This window comes from Eucyclogobius newberryi, unplaced genomic scaffold (assembly GCF_026437365.1).
Source record: "Eucyclogobius newberryi isolate DKJ021-1_F unplaced genomic scaffold, fEucNew1.0.hap1 SCAF_6, whole genome shotgun sequence".
NCBI lineage: Eukaryota > Metazoa > Chordata > Actinopteri > Gobiiformes > Gobiidae > Eucyclogobius > Eucyclogobius newberryi.
In genome coordinates, this window is record NW_027316278.1 from 18458687 (window position 1) to 18475305 (window position 16619).

At 38.2% G+C, this 16619-nt stretch overlaps 2 protein-coding genes across 4 annotated transcripts; one reads left to right on the plus strand and one right to left on the minus strand.

The window, feature by feature from the left end:
- Nucleotides 1-602: 602 nt before the first annotated feature.
- Nucleotides 603-9617, plus strand: aifm3 (AIF family member 3). Of its 3 annotated transcripts, XM_072432541.1 has the most exons (22): nt 603-945; nt 1848-1921; nt 2883-3063; nt 3801-4014; nt 4551-4660; nt 4745-4854; nt 4952-4996; nt 5070-5166; nt 5250-5362; nt 5528-5614; nt 5682-5773; nt 5846-5976; nt 6052-6167; nt 6252-6323; nt 6440-6503; nt 6573-6649; nt 6721-6838; nt 6904-7002; nt 7123-7198; nt 7271-7375; nt 7924-7944; nt 8027-9617. In XM_072432541.1, the coding sequence occupies exons 3-22, from the start codon at nt 3033-3035 to the stop codon at nt 8067-8069; spliced, it is 1821 nt and encodes a 606-aa protein (XP_072288642.1). In that variant the 5' UTR covers nt 603-945; nt 1848-1921; nt 2883-3032; the 3' UTR covers nt 8070-9617. The 3 variants fall into 3 exon arrangements, with proteins under 3 accessions (XP_072288642.1, XP_072288643.1, XP_072288644.1); XM_072432542.1 differs by lacking the exon at nt 1848-1921; XM_072432543.1 differs by lacking the exon at nt 7924-7944 and having other exon boundaries at nt 604-945.
- Nucleotides 9618-9727: 110 nt separating this feature from the next.
- Nucleotides 9728-15123, minus strand: LOC140346466 (uncharacterized). The gene is made up of 12 exons (XM_072432547.1): nt 14943-15123; nt 14455-14566; nt 14286-14379; nt 13572-13626; nt 11835-11975; nt 11602-11762; nt 11432-11530; nt 10999-11144; nt 10741-10912; nt 10554-10666; nt 10396-10483; nt 9728-10311 (listed from the first exon to the last, which is right to left on the minus strand). Exons 1-12 carry the CDS (start codon nt 15052-15054, stop codon nt 10258-10260), a joined length of 1347 nt encoding a protein of 448 aa, XP_072288648.1. The 5' UTR covers nt 15055-15123; the 3' UTR covers nt 9728-10257.
- Between the last annotated feature and the right edge of the window lie 1496 nt (nt 15124-16619).

A 16619-nucleotide genomic window follows, 5' to 3' on the forward strand; every position in this document is an offset into this window, starting at 1 on the left:
TGGTGGAAAGTAACAAAAGTAAGCCTTCTGTACTTAAGTATAATCTGTAATTTAACAATGGATACTTTTCCTTTTACATTACTGCATCTCAGAGCCTGTACTTACATATCTATAAAAAAGTATGTTTTGTGTTTAGACCTGCTGTATTAGCTGAAATGTTTTAGCATGTTTAGAATTTTTGTTCCAAGTCCAAAATTCGTCTGTAGATTACCAGTTCTTCTTATGACCAACAATCAGGACAATTATTTAGGAAGATAGCAATTTGACGCTTTACTAGTTCTCTAACGTGTATGAATTATTTTTACCTTTCAGTTACATTTTAAAGATGTACTTTAATACTTTTACATAATGGGATCTGTATTTTTGCTTAAGTAACAAAATACATGTGGCAATAACAAATCCAGTTCTTCTTCCACCACCGATGTTACGTAAGTGACTGTGAAAGACATAGTTTCGTTATCATTGTCATAATTGTATGTACATTTGACATAAGTGGCCAGTGGTTGTTCAGGGGGAGGGAGGCAAATATTAGATGGGGCTTAACTGTTCAGACATATGGAGTCGAAGCTGACAGGGGGGGAAACGTAGAAAGAGTTAGTAAAATTACAGAGAGGAGGGGTGAGAGACTAGAGAGAATTCATGCTGTGCAAGCATCACCTCAGCAACTCCATCAATACTGCACAGAGCTGAGGAACTGGCAAAGGTATTCTGTGCGTCCGCGCTGCATTTGCGAAACACCAGCAACTCCCACAACCGGTTCATCGTGTCCCGGGACTGACTGGACGTGGCACTAAAGCAAGGAGCGCCGAGGAGTCCGGGACTGTCCTGTTCTCTCATCTCGGGCTGGGACAGGGCTTCGGGGACGTGCTAATGTGCTACTGAGCTCTGCGGGGGGATGCTGGACACTTTGACTGTGGTGAACCTGCTCCATGCGCCTTCACAGCGGTAAGACCTTTACGCTGTTTACGATGATGGTCAAAATGTCTGTAACTGCGTCAAAGAAGTTGTCTCTCTTTATATTTACACTAGCAGTACATTGGCAGTGGTGCTGTACTTGATTTGAAGTAGGCTGTGGCGCTGTTATTTTGCCCAGATTTAATGCAACACTAGGAGCACTGCAGGGTGAACAGGGTGAATTCCAAGAATGAAGCAGTTGAAAAACGATTGAAATATAATAACTTAATTTAACCATTGGTACATTAATGTTTTAAAATATATTATAAAAAGGCTACGCAAAAAATAACATATTCTCATGTATTTTTTTTTTTTCCAGTATCAAATTACCTTTCTTTTAATTGATTTATTTGTTGTATAGTATTTGAACACTGAAAAGGAAGGGAAAATAATTAAAGTATGTACATGTGTATTTCATTTTACATACTCAAGCTTCTTACTGGGGATTGTAGACCTAATCCATTCTTTCTATTCCTATTCCTTTGTAGTGTGCGACAGTAACCCCTGAAACAGCCATCGTAATTGCTTTCTGTTCAATCTGTTTTATAAGGCTACATCTGCAACAGCTATTTTTTCCCTTAATTTGTCTCTTAATCAACTCAATTAAGGCTCAATATATACAAAATATTTTTACTATGATCAACGCAAACAACGTATTTGTCTTAAAGTAGCAGAAATGTAAACTGGTATAGGGAGTGATAAGTGATGGATAGATCATTCTTTAATTCACTGGGTCTGGAATTGTTAACCAAGACGTGGTTTGGTCTGACTTTGCTTAGAGTCACTACTTCTCTTTGTTGTCATTTGACATAGGATTGTGTGTTAGGAGTTTGGAAAACAGTAAGCCTGAATCAGTGCAAAACCACATGGCACCCAACATTCCTGCTTTTCAGTCTCTGTTGACCGGCCAGCTCATCACCAATCAGGGGCCGTGGCTGCTTAATCTCCCCCAACATTCCTGTAACAGGTATTACATTTGGAGAGAAGTGAGTGAAAGTGACAGCTTGTTTGCATGCAGGATTATTAGCACTGCTTGGGGACAGGCCCAACAGTAAGACTTGGATCTGCGTCATATTTAGTGAGGACCAAATCTTCTTAGCCTACTTTAGTTTGGTACCAAAACATCTAGTTATCATGGGTTCCCCACTTGGCGGGCTTTTGTAATGCAACTTTTGACTTTATTTGTTTGTAAGTGTTTATAAAATGTGAGCCATACTGCTTTCTGTTAGATTTAGTATTTAAGAAAAAAAAATGGCTCAACATCAGTAGTGAGTAAATTAAATAAAAATATTTATGAATATGTAGTTGCAGAAATACTTAGTAGTAGTAGTACTTAGAATTCAGGCAAAGCTTCCCACAGGAAGTTTGTCCACTGGAACTTTGCAGTGCCTGTTCTCTGTAGTTTAAGGACATTAAGATGTGCTCAGAATATCAATCAGTTCCTTCTGCTGTTGATCCAGTAGGATAATTTGCTGGTTGCACCCTGCCCCATGTACCTACACTGCCCCATGTACCTACACATCCCGTGTGCCGATGTCAATCGGACACACAGTATTAAGAAACTGTATGTGGTGGTGAAATACCAGAGCTGGCAGCAACACGAGGGCAACATGGCAACAAAACCAGGGAATTTGAACCTCAGGGGCCTCTTGCTTTGCCTTTAAGGTGCTCTGATGAGAAAGTTAATAGATGTCAGAGCTGTTAATTTTCAGTATTATTCCACACAAGTATTGTGTGGAAACTTTAAAAATTAGCACAATTAGGGCTACTTACGTCTGGTAAGCAATAACACGATTCAGAAGTCAACAAACGTTTTTGGACTTTAAGATTTTTATGTTGGCTAATAAATTTCTCTTCTGAATCTTGTTACATAAGATTATACAATATCAGTCGTGATGTAGTAACATGTCACCTGTGTTTTACGGTAGCTCAAGTGGAGAAGCTGATATGAGCGATGGCCAGTGTGAACCCGCTGGTGTTCAGACCTCCATCTTTATGCAAGCAATCCTACACCAGTAGGTGGGGTAGGGTCTGAGCACACCTCTCCTCTTTAAGGGTCTCTCCATCCCGGGCCCAACATGGGAGGATGCTTCTCCAAACCTAAATCAGGCAAATGCTTTTCTCTGATATCCAAATGTGTATTTACCATGTTTTTTTTGTTGTTTTTTTGTGTTCTTATGTTTGTTGTTTTTATTGCACTATTTACATTATATTACATTATATTGCATTATTGCATTGTTGCACTCCCTGTTACGCCAATATTTCAAATTGCATTTGGACATTCATGCTGCAAAGCTTTCTCTTTCTTTTCACCTGCAATTACTTTAGCCATCACGATTTTCCATTGATTTTAATTAAGACTTGCTCAGCAGGAGAAAATTCCTGCCAGATTTACTTTGTAAGAAGCGGAAGATCAGCACATTTTCCAGTCAAACAGATACAGCCCACTGTGGAAAAGAATTACAAAACCAATTTTAATAATAAAAAAAAATGTCAAATTAAAGAAGCCCCATTACAAGCTTCATTGTTGAACATTTTTACCACAAGCAAAACACAAAGATCCTTTATTATTTTAATATCTCTACAATGATGTGTGTATTGAAGACTGTATGATGGCAGGTGTAGATGTGACTGAATCTGCAGCTCTAAATTAGGCACTAGCATTTATATTTATATTATTACTATTCATGTGTATTATCTATTATAATTCTATACTGACTTTAAGTATCTAATTTTTATGTGTGCAAAAATAAATTGAATCTTGAATAATAATCTCCCGAAGTGGATTTTCCCTGTTTATATGTAACAAAACTCTAAAATGTTGTTAAATGTTTGTGCTGATGCAGTTGAAGTTAAAGTGGAGCTCTCTCTCCTGGACAAAGAGAAGGAGGTGGATGGAATGTCTCCCAACGGCAAAGCCAGTCCATTTGCTGAATGCAGAGCGAACGGCGCACTGGGACACGGCTCGGACGATGAATCCACCCCTCTGCCCCTGTACCACAAATCAAAGGACTATGTGGAGGCATCAGTCTGTCATGTCAAAGACTTGGAAAATGGACAGTAAGAACTTTTTCATAAAAAGATTTTCCAACAATTATTGAATGTTATCTGTATGTTGATGACAGAGGTCTCCATACATGAGAAAGAAAAACATGTATTGATGTTCTGCCATCTCTATTTTCACTATGGATCTCAAGATGTTAGTGTTACGATCATGGAAAAAACACAATTCAACAATTATTAGCGATTATTGAGACTGTGACTAAACAACAGTGAAATTATCAATTTTCTAGCATTTCCATTGTCTAAGGTGTTACTATTCTTAAAGTTTGAGACCAGCTTTACAAAATTGAACTTTCTGAAAGACAAAATAATGACTAAAGAAGCCAGATAAAAAGTTATTTACATTGAGGTCAATTATTTGGACTATAGATTGAACTAAAAATACTTTGTACAATTGTATTTCTTATTATTTGGTTCTTACAATTATATTGTCACTGAATAATCACAATTATCGATTAACCAAATAATCTTGACATCACACAAATGTGATATAAAACACCTGATTTTTGTGTTCTGATTTATTTGTTTAACAGGATGCGAGAGGTGGATTTAGGAAGTGGCAGAGCCTTGTTAATTAAAGAACATGGGGAGTTTTCTGCTATGGCCCACAAATGTCCTCATTATGGAGCACCATTGGTAAAAGGTAGTTTATACTCTGAATATTCACAATTATATTTAAAAAGGTCAGCACAAACTTTATTGTCTTATATTATTTCATTTCTCGAAGGTGTGCTCTCAAAAGGACATGTTCGCTGTCCGTGGCATGGTGCATGTTTTAACATTGCAACCGGGGACATGGAAGACTTTCCGGGGCTTGATAGCCTGCCCATCTTTCAGGTAATCATTCTCACTAGAACTCTCAGCTTCTTATCACTCTTATATCTCTTATGTACAAAGTGTGTGTTCACATGACTCTTGCCTGTGTTTGCTCCAGGTCAGAGTTGAAAAGGACAAGGTGATCATTTGTGCAAATAAGCAGGTAAAAGATGATGAGTGGACCAACATAATGCCAATACAAATGAATTACATAATATGTTTTTAATGAATTGCAGGCACTTCAGTCACAAAAAAGAACTAAGCCTATGGCCCGATGTTCAGCTGTCATAAACTCCAGCACAGGTTTCAGTCATGTGCTCATCATTGGCTCAGGTGAAAAAAGATCTCATAAAAGATCTTTCCCAAAAAAAGTTTTTTTGTGTGTAAATTATTGACCGTGGTGTGGATATTGGCAGGTCCAGCAGGTGTGGTGTGTGCCGAGACACTGAGGCAGGAGGGCTTCACCGATCGCATCGTAATTTGCACCATGGACAGACACCCTCCCTACGACAGGCCAAAACTGAGTAAGGTTTGTACACAATCTATTGCCACAGACATACATTAACTGACTAAAATAATGGATTTTTGTTTTTGTTTCTTGATGACTACACTATTATGGGTGCTAAATTATTGCATTATTCTGCAAACATTTTTTTTTTTTTTTTTTACTTGTAACTAATTGGCGACCCCTCAGTCCCTAGAGTGCACAGCAGAGCAGCTCAGACTGCGTTCCACAGAGTTCCTACAACAACACAACATTGAACTTTTCACTGAAAAAGAGGTGAGACTCTGAAGCGATCAAAGTAATGCATACTAAAAGATAATTTACATTATGTTTGTATTTTAAGGTTGTTGCAATAGATATTAAAACACGAACAGTGACATTTGATGATGGTGTTAGGATGGAGTACAGGAAACTTTTCATTGGCACTGGAAGCAAGTAAGGAAAACATACCCATAATAAAGTATTGTCTAATGAACTAAGAATGATATGTAGACTTGTGCTTTTAAGACCCAGACCAATGAACTACAAAGGCCAGGAGGTCAAGAACGTGTTTCACCTCAGGACTCCAGAAGATGCCAGTAGCATAGCGAGCCTGGCAAATAACAAGAACGCTGTGATTGTAGGAACGTCATTTATTGGTGAGTTGCATTCCCTATGTTGCTTTATGACTATGATCTAGATTTTTTGACAATCTCTTTGATTTGTGTTGCCAGGCATGGAAGTGGCTGCTGCTCTCACTGACAAGGCCCACTCTGTCTCTATAATTGGAATTGAGAATGTTCCCTTCAAAAGCGCTCTTGGGGAGAAAGTAGGGAAAGCCATAATGAAGGTAAAGACAATTTACAAACACATGTTACATGCACATAATGTCAACCTTTTAAAATATTGTAACATAATTTTCATGCTATTGAAGCTATTTGAGGCAAACAGAGTGAAGTTCTACATGCTTAATGAGGTGTCTGAGATGATGGGCCATCATGGACAGGTATTCACAATGTGAGAAACCTGTAATGTACAGTATTCTACATAGTTTGAAACAGTCAAATTAAGTGAAAGGTTAACAGTAAGCTGCTTATTGTTGACATTCTTGCTGTGATACAGTTAAAAGAGGTAGTCCTGAAGAGTGGTAAAGTACTACGGGCTGACGTGTGTGTCATAGGAACTGGTGAGTACAACGTGTGCATTTGGTGATGTGTTTGGTGATTACGTCACTTATATGTGTGGGCCTGTGCAGGATGTGTTCCTGCTACAGCCTTCTTAAAGCAGAGTGGGATCCACCTGGACTCTAAAGGCTTTATCACTGTCAATAAGGTACTTTACAGGCTGACTTGCCCTTTAAGCAATAGTGTCCGTTATGTTTTAATTGCGTGCCCCTTTTGTAGATGATGCAAACAAATGTAGACAGTGTTTTTGCTGGTGGAGATGTGGTAATGTTCCCTTTCCCACCGCGGAACAATAAGAAGGTCAACATCCCACACTGGCAAATGGCCCATGTACATGGTATGTAAGTAAATTATTAAATCAGGCTGTAATCGGAATTGCAAACGTGTTCTTCTCAAATACAGGAAGAATAGCAGCTCTCAGTATGATGGACAAATTTTCAGAGATCAAAACAGTGCCTTATTTTTGGTCTGCTATGTATGGAAAGACCATTCGCTATGCAGGTAAGCATCTGAGGAATGTGAACTAGCTTTATGTCTATAGTGACTTTGTTGATAACTAGCTGTGCATGTAGTAATTCCCAGTGGGAAATTACCGGAGCATATCTGTGTTCTTGTGTGAAGGTTTTGGTGATGGCTTTGATGATGTCATTATACAAGGAGACCTCGATGAGCTCAGATTTGTAGCATTTTATACAAGGTATTTTTGATTTTAAAAATGTTATTGTGTAAAACCTTTGATTTGTTTATTTGGTTCTTTTTATATCCACAGGAGTGAGGAAGTGGTTGCTGTTGCCAGTATGAACTATGATCCCATTGTATCCAGAGTGGCAGAGGTCTTAGGATCTGGAAAGACGATTAAGAAACGTGATGTTGAGTGAGTCTTGAAGTTAAATCTGGTCACACTTATGAAACAATTATTATAAGTTTGTTATATAGTTGTAAAAAATTATATTAATAGTGAGTTCCAATACTTTTCTGCATAGTCTTCCTTGTTTCATCCCCATTTTACGCTACAATATCCTGTCCAATAAAGCCTATGGGCCAAGAAAAAAAATGTGTCCGAACAAACTATAAGGTTTATGTAACTGTTTATCAATTAAAATGAACAACACACATGTCATATCTGTGCTTTTTGTTGATGCAAGTTAAAAACAATTCTATACAAACTTTTTCAGTCTGAGTTATATAGTTTAACCGTTTTTTTTACTATATATGTTTTAAACATAAAACAACTAAAACAAACATAAACCATTTTAAAAAAAAAGTTCATGTTGTGGAGGGAGGGGGAGGCATTCTACTACAGACGCCTAGAGTCATTCAGACCCGAAGCACGAGGGCTTAAGTCTCTATACACTACAGTACTTTGTAATGCTGGTTATCAATCTCCTTTTTTGTATCTCTTGTGTAATTATGCATCACAAGGATGTTAGCACGACTTGGCAAGTATGTACAAAAATTAAAATAGTGTATTTTCTATTTCTGTCCTAATAAAACAAATACATACATTGTCTGTCATGTTTTTCAGGACTGGAGACATTTCTTGGTTGATAGATAAAGGCTCTCAATGATTTCACCTCTGATCAACTGAAGATCCAAAGTGGACCATGGGACACCTCAGTTGGATATTCATGGTGCTGAGACACTGAGCAGCTATCCAGGCCCGGACACTGAATCACACGTTTCTTTCTGAGACACATCCCTCAAAAACTTTGATTGTTGAAATGAAAGTAAATTTAGTTAATTAATACATCAGTGGTCCCAACCTTTTTGTCTCAAGTACCACTTAGTAGCCTCTATATCATGCACCAGTGTTTCTTCAGTAATTATAAGCCTGGTAACTAATATATTATCATTATATCTTCTGGTTTTAATGATATTGATGTCCAAAAACAACATTAAATATGTAAAATAGACTACAAAAAACATTATATATTCAAATACTAGACCTTTCTTTTAAAGGTGCACTATGTAACTTTTCTGGTGGAAGGTCTGCCATCTTGTTGTTTCTATGGAGATGTTATTGCTCTGCCTGAAATAAAACATATTTATCTTCATGGAAACATAATTTTCTTAGCAATAAAAACACCTATAATTGAATAAATTCAAGACAAATATGTTTGATATTACACTGAAATATTCCAAGCCAAGCTTTAACATCTCCATGGAGACCATCAGGTGGAAAAGCTACATAACCAGGTCTCAGGGACCAGGGAAGTCAATATGTGGCTATTTTGCACCTTTAAAGTGCTCACTGGTTGGGATTCACTGTTTCACATCATTGTTACAATGTTGTGTTAAAAATGAAAGCTATTCTTGCAGCATGTTGTTTCATGATGCATCTATTTACCTGTACAATTTGTCTATAGGAAACCAGAAATGGGACATATGTACATATGTTTTCTGTATAAAACTGTCATAACTGCACTGCAACTAAATAGGGACACACAGCATGAGCTGGATTTTTTTTTACATTCGAAACAGCATAGATTGGCATGGTTTTACCCAGATGCCTCAACAAAATGTGGAAGGCAATAGAATGCATTCTATAATAACATTTAATAATATTGAGGGTACCGACATACCTCTTATTATTGTTGCTTTGCAATTAAGACTGCACAAATGAAGTCTGTATGCTTTGGTGATCAATTTATCCATGTATGTTTTTAAATGTCTCTTATGAATGAAATACAGATGTTATTAAGGGTAATTGTTGAAAATTGTCACCTTTTTTTTTACTAACTCAGGGACCTGAGGTGGTGGCTAGACCAGATGGACTAATTATTGTTTCTCAAACGTTTTCACACCTAGTACCATCTAAAATTATATTTGGCTTTCCGAGTACCACCAGATCTAAACCTGGACTGTATTGTGTGTAAATTAGGGCTAATTATGGTTGAAAATGAGACTAAACCAGGTATATTGTAGTAGTAAATAATGCTCAACCCAAAAAGGGGATAAAAACATGGAATAGATTTGTATCTGTTAAATAAAACACCTTCTAAAACTGCAGAGGGCTTGCACACCACCAGGGGCAGTCTGCATAACACCAGTGGTACAGGTATTGTACCACAGTTTGAGAAACACTGTTCTATACGACCTCATGGTCAACAACACCTGAGCCCTGACCAAGAATGGAGGCCCGACACTGGATTAAGAAATGTCAAAACATGTTTTTTTTTCTAATTAAAAATAAATAACTTTCAACTGTCAATAAGCGTGTGAAGAGTTTGTTCTTATCAGTATATTTTTACTGCTGCTTCAAAGACATAAAACAAGGTTTTAACCAATTTTATAGGTGTATTCTGTCAAAAAACAACAATAACGACTAGAATGAATTCAGAGCAGATGCACAAATGACATCGGGAAGAAAAACAACCAAACAGACAGTAATATAATAATATTGCTACCAGTCACATACCAGTAATTAAAAAACATCTACATTGAAATCACCATAAACACCCAAAGACTAAGATAAATAGTGAAGCTCTCTCTGAGCAAAAGTTCATTCTCTGTTCTTGTGAAAACTTTCAGAACAATTGAAAAATACATAGACTACAAGACTTTGGATATCACTGATCATTGGTCTTAGTATTAAAACAGTTGCTTTGTATGAAATATGACAAAGAAATGATTGTTGCTATTAAAAATGTATCATTTGCAAACTACTAAAAGAGTATTTCATTTTTCACATTATAAATGTAAAGTTGCATACAGCTCATAAGGCACTCAAGTAGATAATAGTTCACATACTTCAGATCAGAGGTCATATTCTGCCGCACATTGCTGGAGGTACCACTCATACAATTTGCCCTGTGTAAGAGGGGACATTAACATACATTAGTCAGCAACATTTAAAGACTTCTGAATGCAATACATTGTATAAATGTAACAGACCTTCTTGGTTTTGACAATATCCTGGATGAATTCATTGTATTCGACCAAAGACCTCTTCTCTTTCTTGGAGAGGGTTTTATTTCTTTGTCTGAAAAACAAAATCTAATTTAATATTTGTTGTTTAGTTTACATATTCTCTAATTTGATCAATTCCGTACCTTGCAAAATACTTTGCTAAGAAAAGCAGGAGGTAGCAGGAAGCCATGAATGAAATCACAAATACAACTTGACCATCTTCTGGTATCCACTCCCATACGTACAGGACTATTCCCTAAAAATGAAAAGAATGAAAAGAATGAATCTATGAAAAAAAGAAAACACATATAACAAGTAAATTAAACTTGCAGTTGAAATCGAAAGGGTTTTTGCCAGGCCTTCCCCCGTGAGCTCTTCCAACTGCTCGTTGGAAAATGTATTCACAATGAAACTAAGGATGAACAGCAAAGGAGGGAAGATGCCCAAAGCTCCATATAACAGTGAGTACAAGCGCACACTTTGGTTGTAAGACACATCACACCTGTAAAGACACGTTAAACATGATTTAAAAGGGAATTATGCAGTAAACAAAACAGCAGGGCTCCCGTGCAAATACTAAGACCATACCTGTCCTTCTCCAGTCTACTGCTGATAGAGGCAGAGATCAGGTCACAGTCTTTCTCCAATTTGTCCAGCGTCTTCTGTACAGCCTGGTTAATGGCCTTTTCAATCGTCTGACAAACTCCATCAATCTGATTCACACAGCGACTGGGCTGCACAAAACCACACCATGATTATGATTGATAATAGATGAATGTATGCTGTTGTATAGAACAACACAAATGTGGAATAATGATTGGAGCGGTAATTCTGCAGCACAAAGTCAAACAGATTGACCAATATAGGTTCATTTCTCTTTTTTCTTGTCTCGAGCAGATGGTTTTATCTCTAGTCTCAAAGGCTGCTGTTGTCAAATATGGCGATGGTTCGAGGTCAGTCTCACGCGTAACAAGATCCTTAATCTGAGTGACATCAGCTTTGCTGATTACACATAAATTACCTTCTGTGGGTTGGGGATATATATGGTCGGCATCTCAAAACCACATTTATTGAGACCAGGACGGCGACATAGTTCTTGTACAATCTGCATCATAACCCTCTGACAAAACAGATATAGTATGTGTGAATGTTTCATTTTAAGTCATCTTGATGTACTTACAAAAAACAAACCTGTCTGTCAGTTTCTTTTCCAGCCTCGTCTGCCTTGCTGAGGTAAAATAACAGCTTGTCCCCACAAGTCTCACTCAACCGCTCTACAATGTTGAGAGTGCGCTTGCATAGAGCCTGACCCATTGGGTCAAAGAATACAAATATCAAGTCAGACTGTTGTCCTGCACAAAAAGGACCATGACCAATAAGACGAATACTTCAGTATTTCAACCTAGAATTTAACCATAACATACCCAACCAGGTGATGGCACGGTTTACATCAAAAGAGTATATCATGTCTCCATCCACCAAACCTGGAGTGTCAATAAATGTTACCAAACTAAATTTCTTCTGTTTTGAGGTTGAAATCTCAGCAGTCAGATAGTCCAGGGCACCTTGAACAAACAGATATGTTTAATAAAGCTGGCCATTTTACCATTATTTTATTTAAAAACAAAAGGAATGGTAACTCTTTGGACAACAATTTGATAAAGTTTATAAAAGAATGCAGCGATAACAGAAGCCATATTTGAAATGAATAAATACTAAATAAGTAAATAAAAAGCCCTTTAACCTAGATGCCAGTTGTCATGGTTACACACAACAGCTCTTCAACTGGCAGCTTTAGCACGAGCTGTTAGACATAAAGCTAGCCAGTGAAGAACGACTGTGAGGCAACGCACAAAGAGGACATTTTATGTCAAAGAACACAGTAAACTTATAAACTGCCTAAGATTAGGTCATTGCTGTATGCAAAGATCAGAAGTAAGTGGATTCATGGAAAAGGCAGGTCGGCCTTTTCCATGCAGTACAAATATGCGATTTCCACAAATCACATCCTTGTACTGCAGTGGGCTCTGCCACTGCCTGGCATTGCTTTGCATTTGTCCTCTTCATCAAAGAGCATGGAAACCTCGGTCTAATAAAATAATCCACAACTGAATATCATCAACACATTACATTACAGCTACAAAAACATACAAGATATCAGTCTCCATTTATAGCTTAGGACCGACAACTGACAGTCAATGGACAAAAAATGGATTCTAGAAAGGTGAAAAGAAAACTAGAGCTGATGGTTGCAATGTTCCTCAAGTGACTGTAACTGAGAAGACGACACGAGCCTGTGCTCAGGAAAAGGGCAAAGCATCATGCTGCACCACTAAAACAGCCATAAGCAAAACTACTCAACAGGTTACTGAAAATAATAAGAAAAATATGTTACGTTAAGCGATTGTATAAAAACATTCCAAAGCAAAAAATAATACATAATTTTAAAAGAGTATAAAGGGGATTTGATGAGTCATCCTCCATTTCTGAAAAGGGTAAATATATGTCTGACGCAGCAGATTTCCAGAAGCACGTTGGAGTTGTAAATCCAGTTTGTATTCCTGAGTAATCCGGAGCAGAGCTGTGGGGCGCACGCCTGTGGAGTGGGCTGTGGTGGCTCTAAAGTCTGTGACATTTCTCAGCAGCTCCTCTTGAATCCTCTGCACTGCCGTCGATGGGGCGTGTGACTCACGGCATACAGTGAGCTCCAGTTTGCACCCAGTGAACTCTCGCACACCATCAGTGCACGGACATACAGAGCCCCTCCTCTACTCTCTCCCTCTCAGGCACACCCTCGCTTTAGCATAAGCACAACCACAGCACAATGTAGCCCTGACACCACAGACGTACAACTAATTGTCTTAAAACTATATGCTGCTAATTGTTGCTCTTTTGTGACAGGAAATTGCTATATCCTGGAGATAAACTTATTAGAGGTTAAGGGGGAAAGAGTTTGGTTTAAACAACTAAAGCTATGACTCAGAGATGAGTATTAGTCATTCAGGTGGAAAACCTTCAATGTAAAATGTAATTTGAATTAATAACCAGGAAAGTGTGCATACTCCCTCAACTGTATTGTGATGTTTATTAATAAGCACCTTCCAAAGGAGAGATTAGAAGACATATCAGCATTTTATATGTACGATATAGAAAACACTTACCTTTGAACTCGAGAAGTGGTCGAAATTGAGGGTATAGATGTAATGTTGCATTTCCCTGTGCAATATATAAAAGGACCACACAAAAATAGGTGAACAACCTTACAAACTCCTATGTAGCAACTAAATGCCCTATGTCGTAAAGCTTTGTCTGTGTAGAGTCAGGCCTTCCCCTTTGCAATCCTGCACCTCAGATATATTAATCATTTTAATTTCGGAGCATACATTAAAATGTAAAACAAGACCAAATGAATGACTGAAAGAACAAACTGAGCCAATCAACATCAACAAGACCCAATGCACACAGCGTATCTCCATGATCATTTTTGATCCAGTTGCAGCATGTTTTATATCATCAAACGGTATCTACATTTATGATAAACATAATATCCAAAAGATGAAATAAGCGGAAGAATGGCTGGTCATGACTAGAATACATACATTAAATCATGTCAACTTGAACTGAAAAGATATACTCTTTATTAGTTAAACACATCAGCTCCCTTTGTATCCTTGATCATTTTTGATCATCTGTAAATATTATTACTCTTCTCTTGCTAATCGATGTGTCTGCTTTAGAATTTTCAGACAATGTCCTGAGTTTCATTTTATTACAATGTTCCTATTAGATATTATAACCTAATAAAACAGTAGTAGAATACTATAATAGCTGGGCTATTACTTAAAACATTATACATTTTTTTACAGTTGACTTACCGTCAGTGATTCTCTTTTGCGGCCACTTGTAATGAAGGTAAACCCCTGCGTTTCAATAGCAACACCTGTTTTTTGTATATGCTCCTCCACATACCTGAAACCATATGCATGTGTCAAATATATTTAAATACAAATGCTGTCATCATATGTAAGGCGCTAAGTCTGTTACCAGTTTATGAAAGAACTCTTCCCTGCTGAGTGATTGCCCATTATCATGACTATGATTTTCTTTCTAGGAGGAAGAAGCTGCACTCCCAGGCTGCTGGCAATTTTCACCAAGCCTTGGAAAAGACACAGAAGTCAAAAGGCTTGTTATTGTGCTATTTATCATTTTTTTTAATTTCTACTTGGACCTCTGAAGATACGTATGCTATATGCAATGAACACCATAGCCATAATTTAATAAAAATGCAAATACAACACAATATATAGGAACTTCTATGCGGACAGTAGTATCAGCCTGTATCAGCAGCAGTGGAGCTGTGACAGGGGCCCTCCCCTGGACTGTCCCCTGTGACACTGACAGATAGCTGTGACACTTGGACCCCTGAACACTATCACCGACCAAACGTTTCCTTTAAAAAACCCCTGGATGTGAGTATTGCATCTTGTTGCGAAATGCGCGTGTTGTTATTGTCTGTGGGCTGGGTTCTTTACCGTGCTCGCCGTCCACATACAGACTGTGGCATTCTTTCAGTATTCTCTCACTCGGTGTCGTGATCGCAGACTCCAGAGGATTAGCCACTGAGCGGAGCTTTCTGCCCGACATTATGGAGACCACGGGCCACTGTGGCTACCTGTGCACTTTATGGTTTAAACTCATGGAGGGGAACGGTTTCACTGTTGCACACACACGCTCTGGGCTCACCATGTCTGGTCTGCACAGACACAGCGTCATCTGGTGGCAGCTCTCTGATAGGACATGTATACACAAAGTGAAGTGGGAGTGGGACGCTTTCATTTCATTGCGTGAGATATTTCTGGTTCTGCATTATTTTAAAGACATTATTGTTGGTAATAGCCTATAATTACCTTCAAATTGGCCCCAATCTAAAACATAGACAATTTAATTATTATAGCTGTGGCTATTGCATCAATTTGAGACCAATATCTTATTGATCTCTCTGGGCGGAGTCTGCATGTTACCGTGGGTTCTCCGGCTTCCTCCAAACACATACATGTGTTAGGTCAATTGGCAACTGTGAAATGCTCATTGTATGAATGAATGAATGAATGAATGAATATGGGAGTGAATAGTTGTCTGTGTGTCTGTCTCTGTGCAAACCCTGTGACGAACTGGCCCCTGACCAGAGTGTAACCCGCCTAAGGCCCAAAGTCACTGGGATAGGCACCTGTTATTCGCGCTTTTTATTATTCCAAATCAAATCAATTTATTTTTGTAAGGCCCAAAATCACAACAACAGTTGCCTCTGAGGGCCACAGGGAGAAATGAATCAACAATGTCTGTGGTGGCGAGGGAGTCAGACAATGTCTGTGGTGGCGAGGGAGTCAGACAATGTCTGTGGTGGCGATGAAGTCAGACAATGTCTGTGGTGGCGAGGGACGATGTCCCAGGGTCCTCTGTCCTTAGACTCTCCTTCTCGGCCAGGAAAAACTACAAAAAAAAACTCTTTGGGAAAAAAGCGTAGAAACCTGGAGGAGTTCCAGTGAAGGAGAGATCCGACTCTCACAGACGGACAGACGGACACGAGGGAGACTGGAGCTGGACCCACTCTTCAGGCAGATGAGGGACCGTCCACACAGGGCAGGGACCACTTCACCAGGGGAGGGGCATTATTAAGAAGATAAGATAAGTAATCTGTTTTTATTATTATACTACTGTTCCTAATCTATCTAATCTGTGTTGTAACTATACAATTTCCCCATTGTGGGACAAATAAAGGTTATCTTAACTTATATTTCTGCTTTACAGTTTTTTTTTGGTTTGATGTTGTCAATATATTTTCAAATAATTGCCATACTGTATTAAAATTGCTTGGTTAGCAAAATTCTAAATTGGTAGATTAAATATAATGAGACAAAACAGCAATTGCCTTAATGACATGTGATTTGCAATTTACACAATATTTAAATCAAATGAACTAATTATGATACAATGATTTAAAGCCACAGCTCGAAATAACCGTCATGCCTGCGCACACAAGGTAAACCTCAAAAGTGATTTAACGTAAACCACAGGGGTGAGGAAAGGTGCTGAAAGGTTTGAGAACCACTCGATTTCTGCTGCTGTGGCTGGATGGATTTACATTTCTGGTGCTAAACCACTCAAGCATCTGATCATGTGTCCAGAACAAAATGCCCATTGAAGGGGTT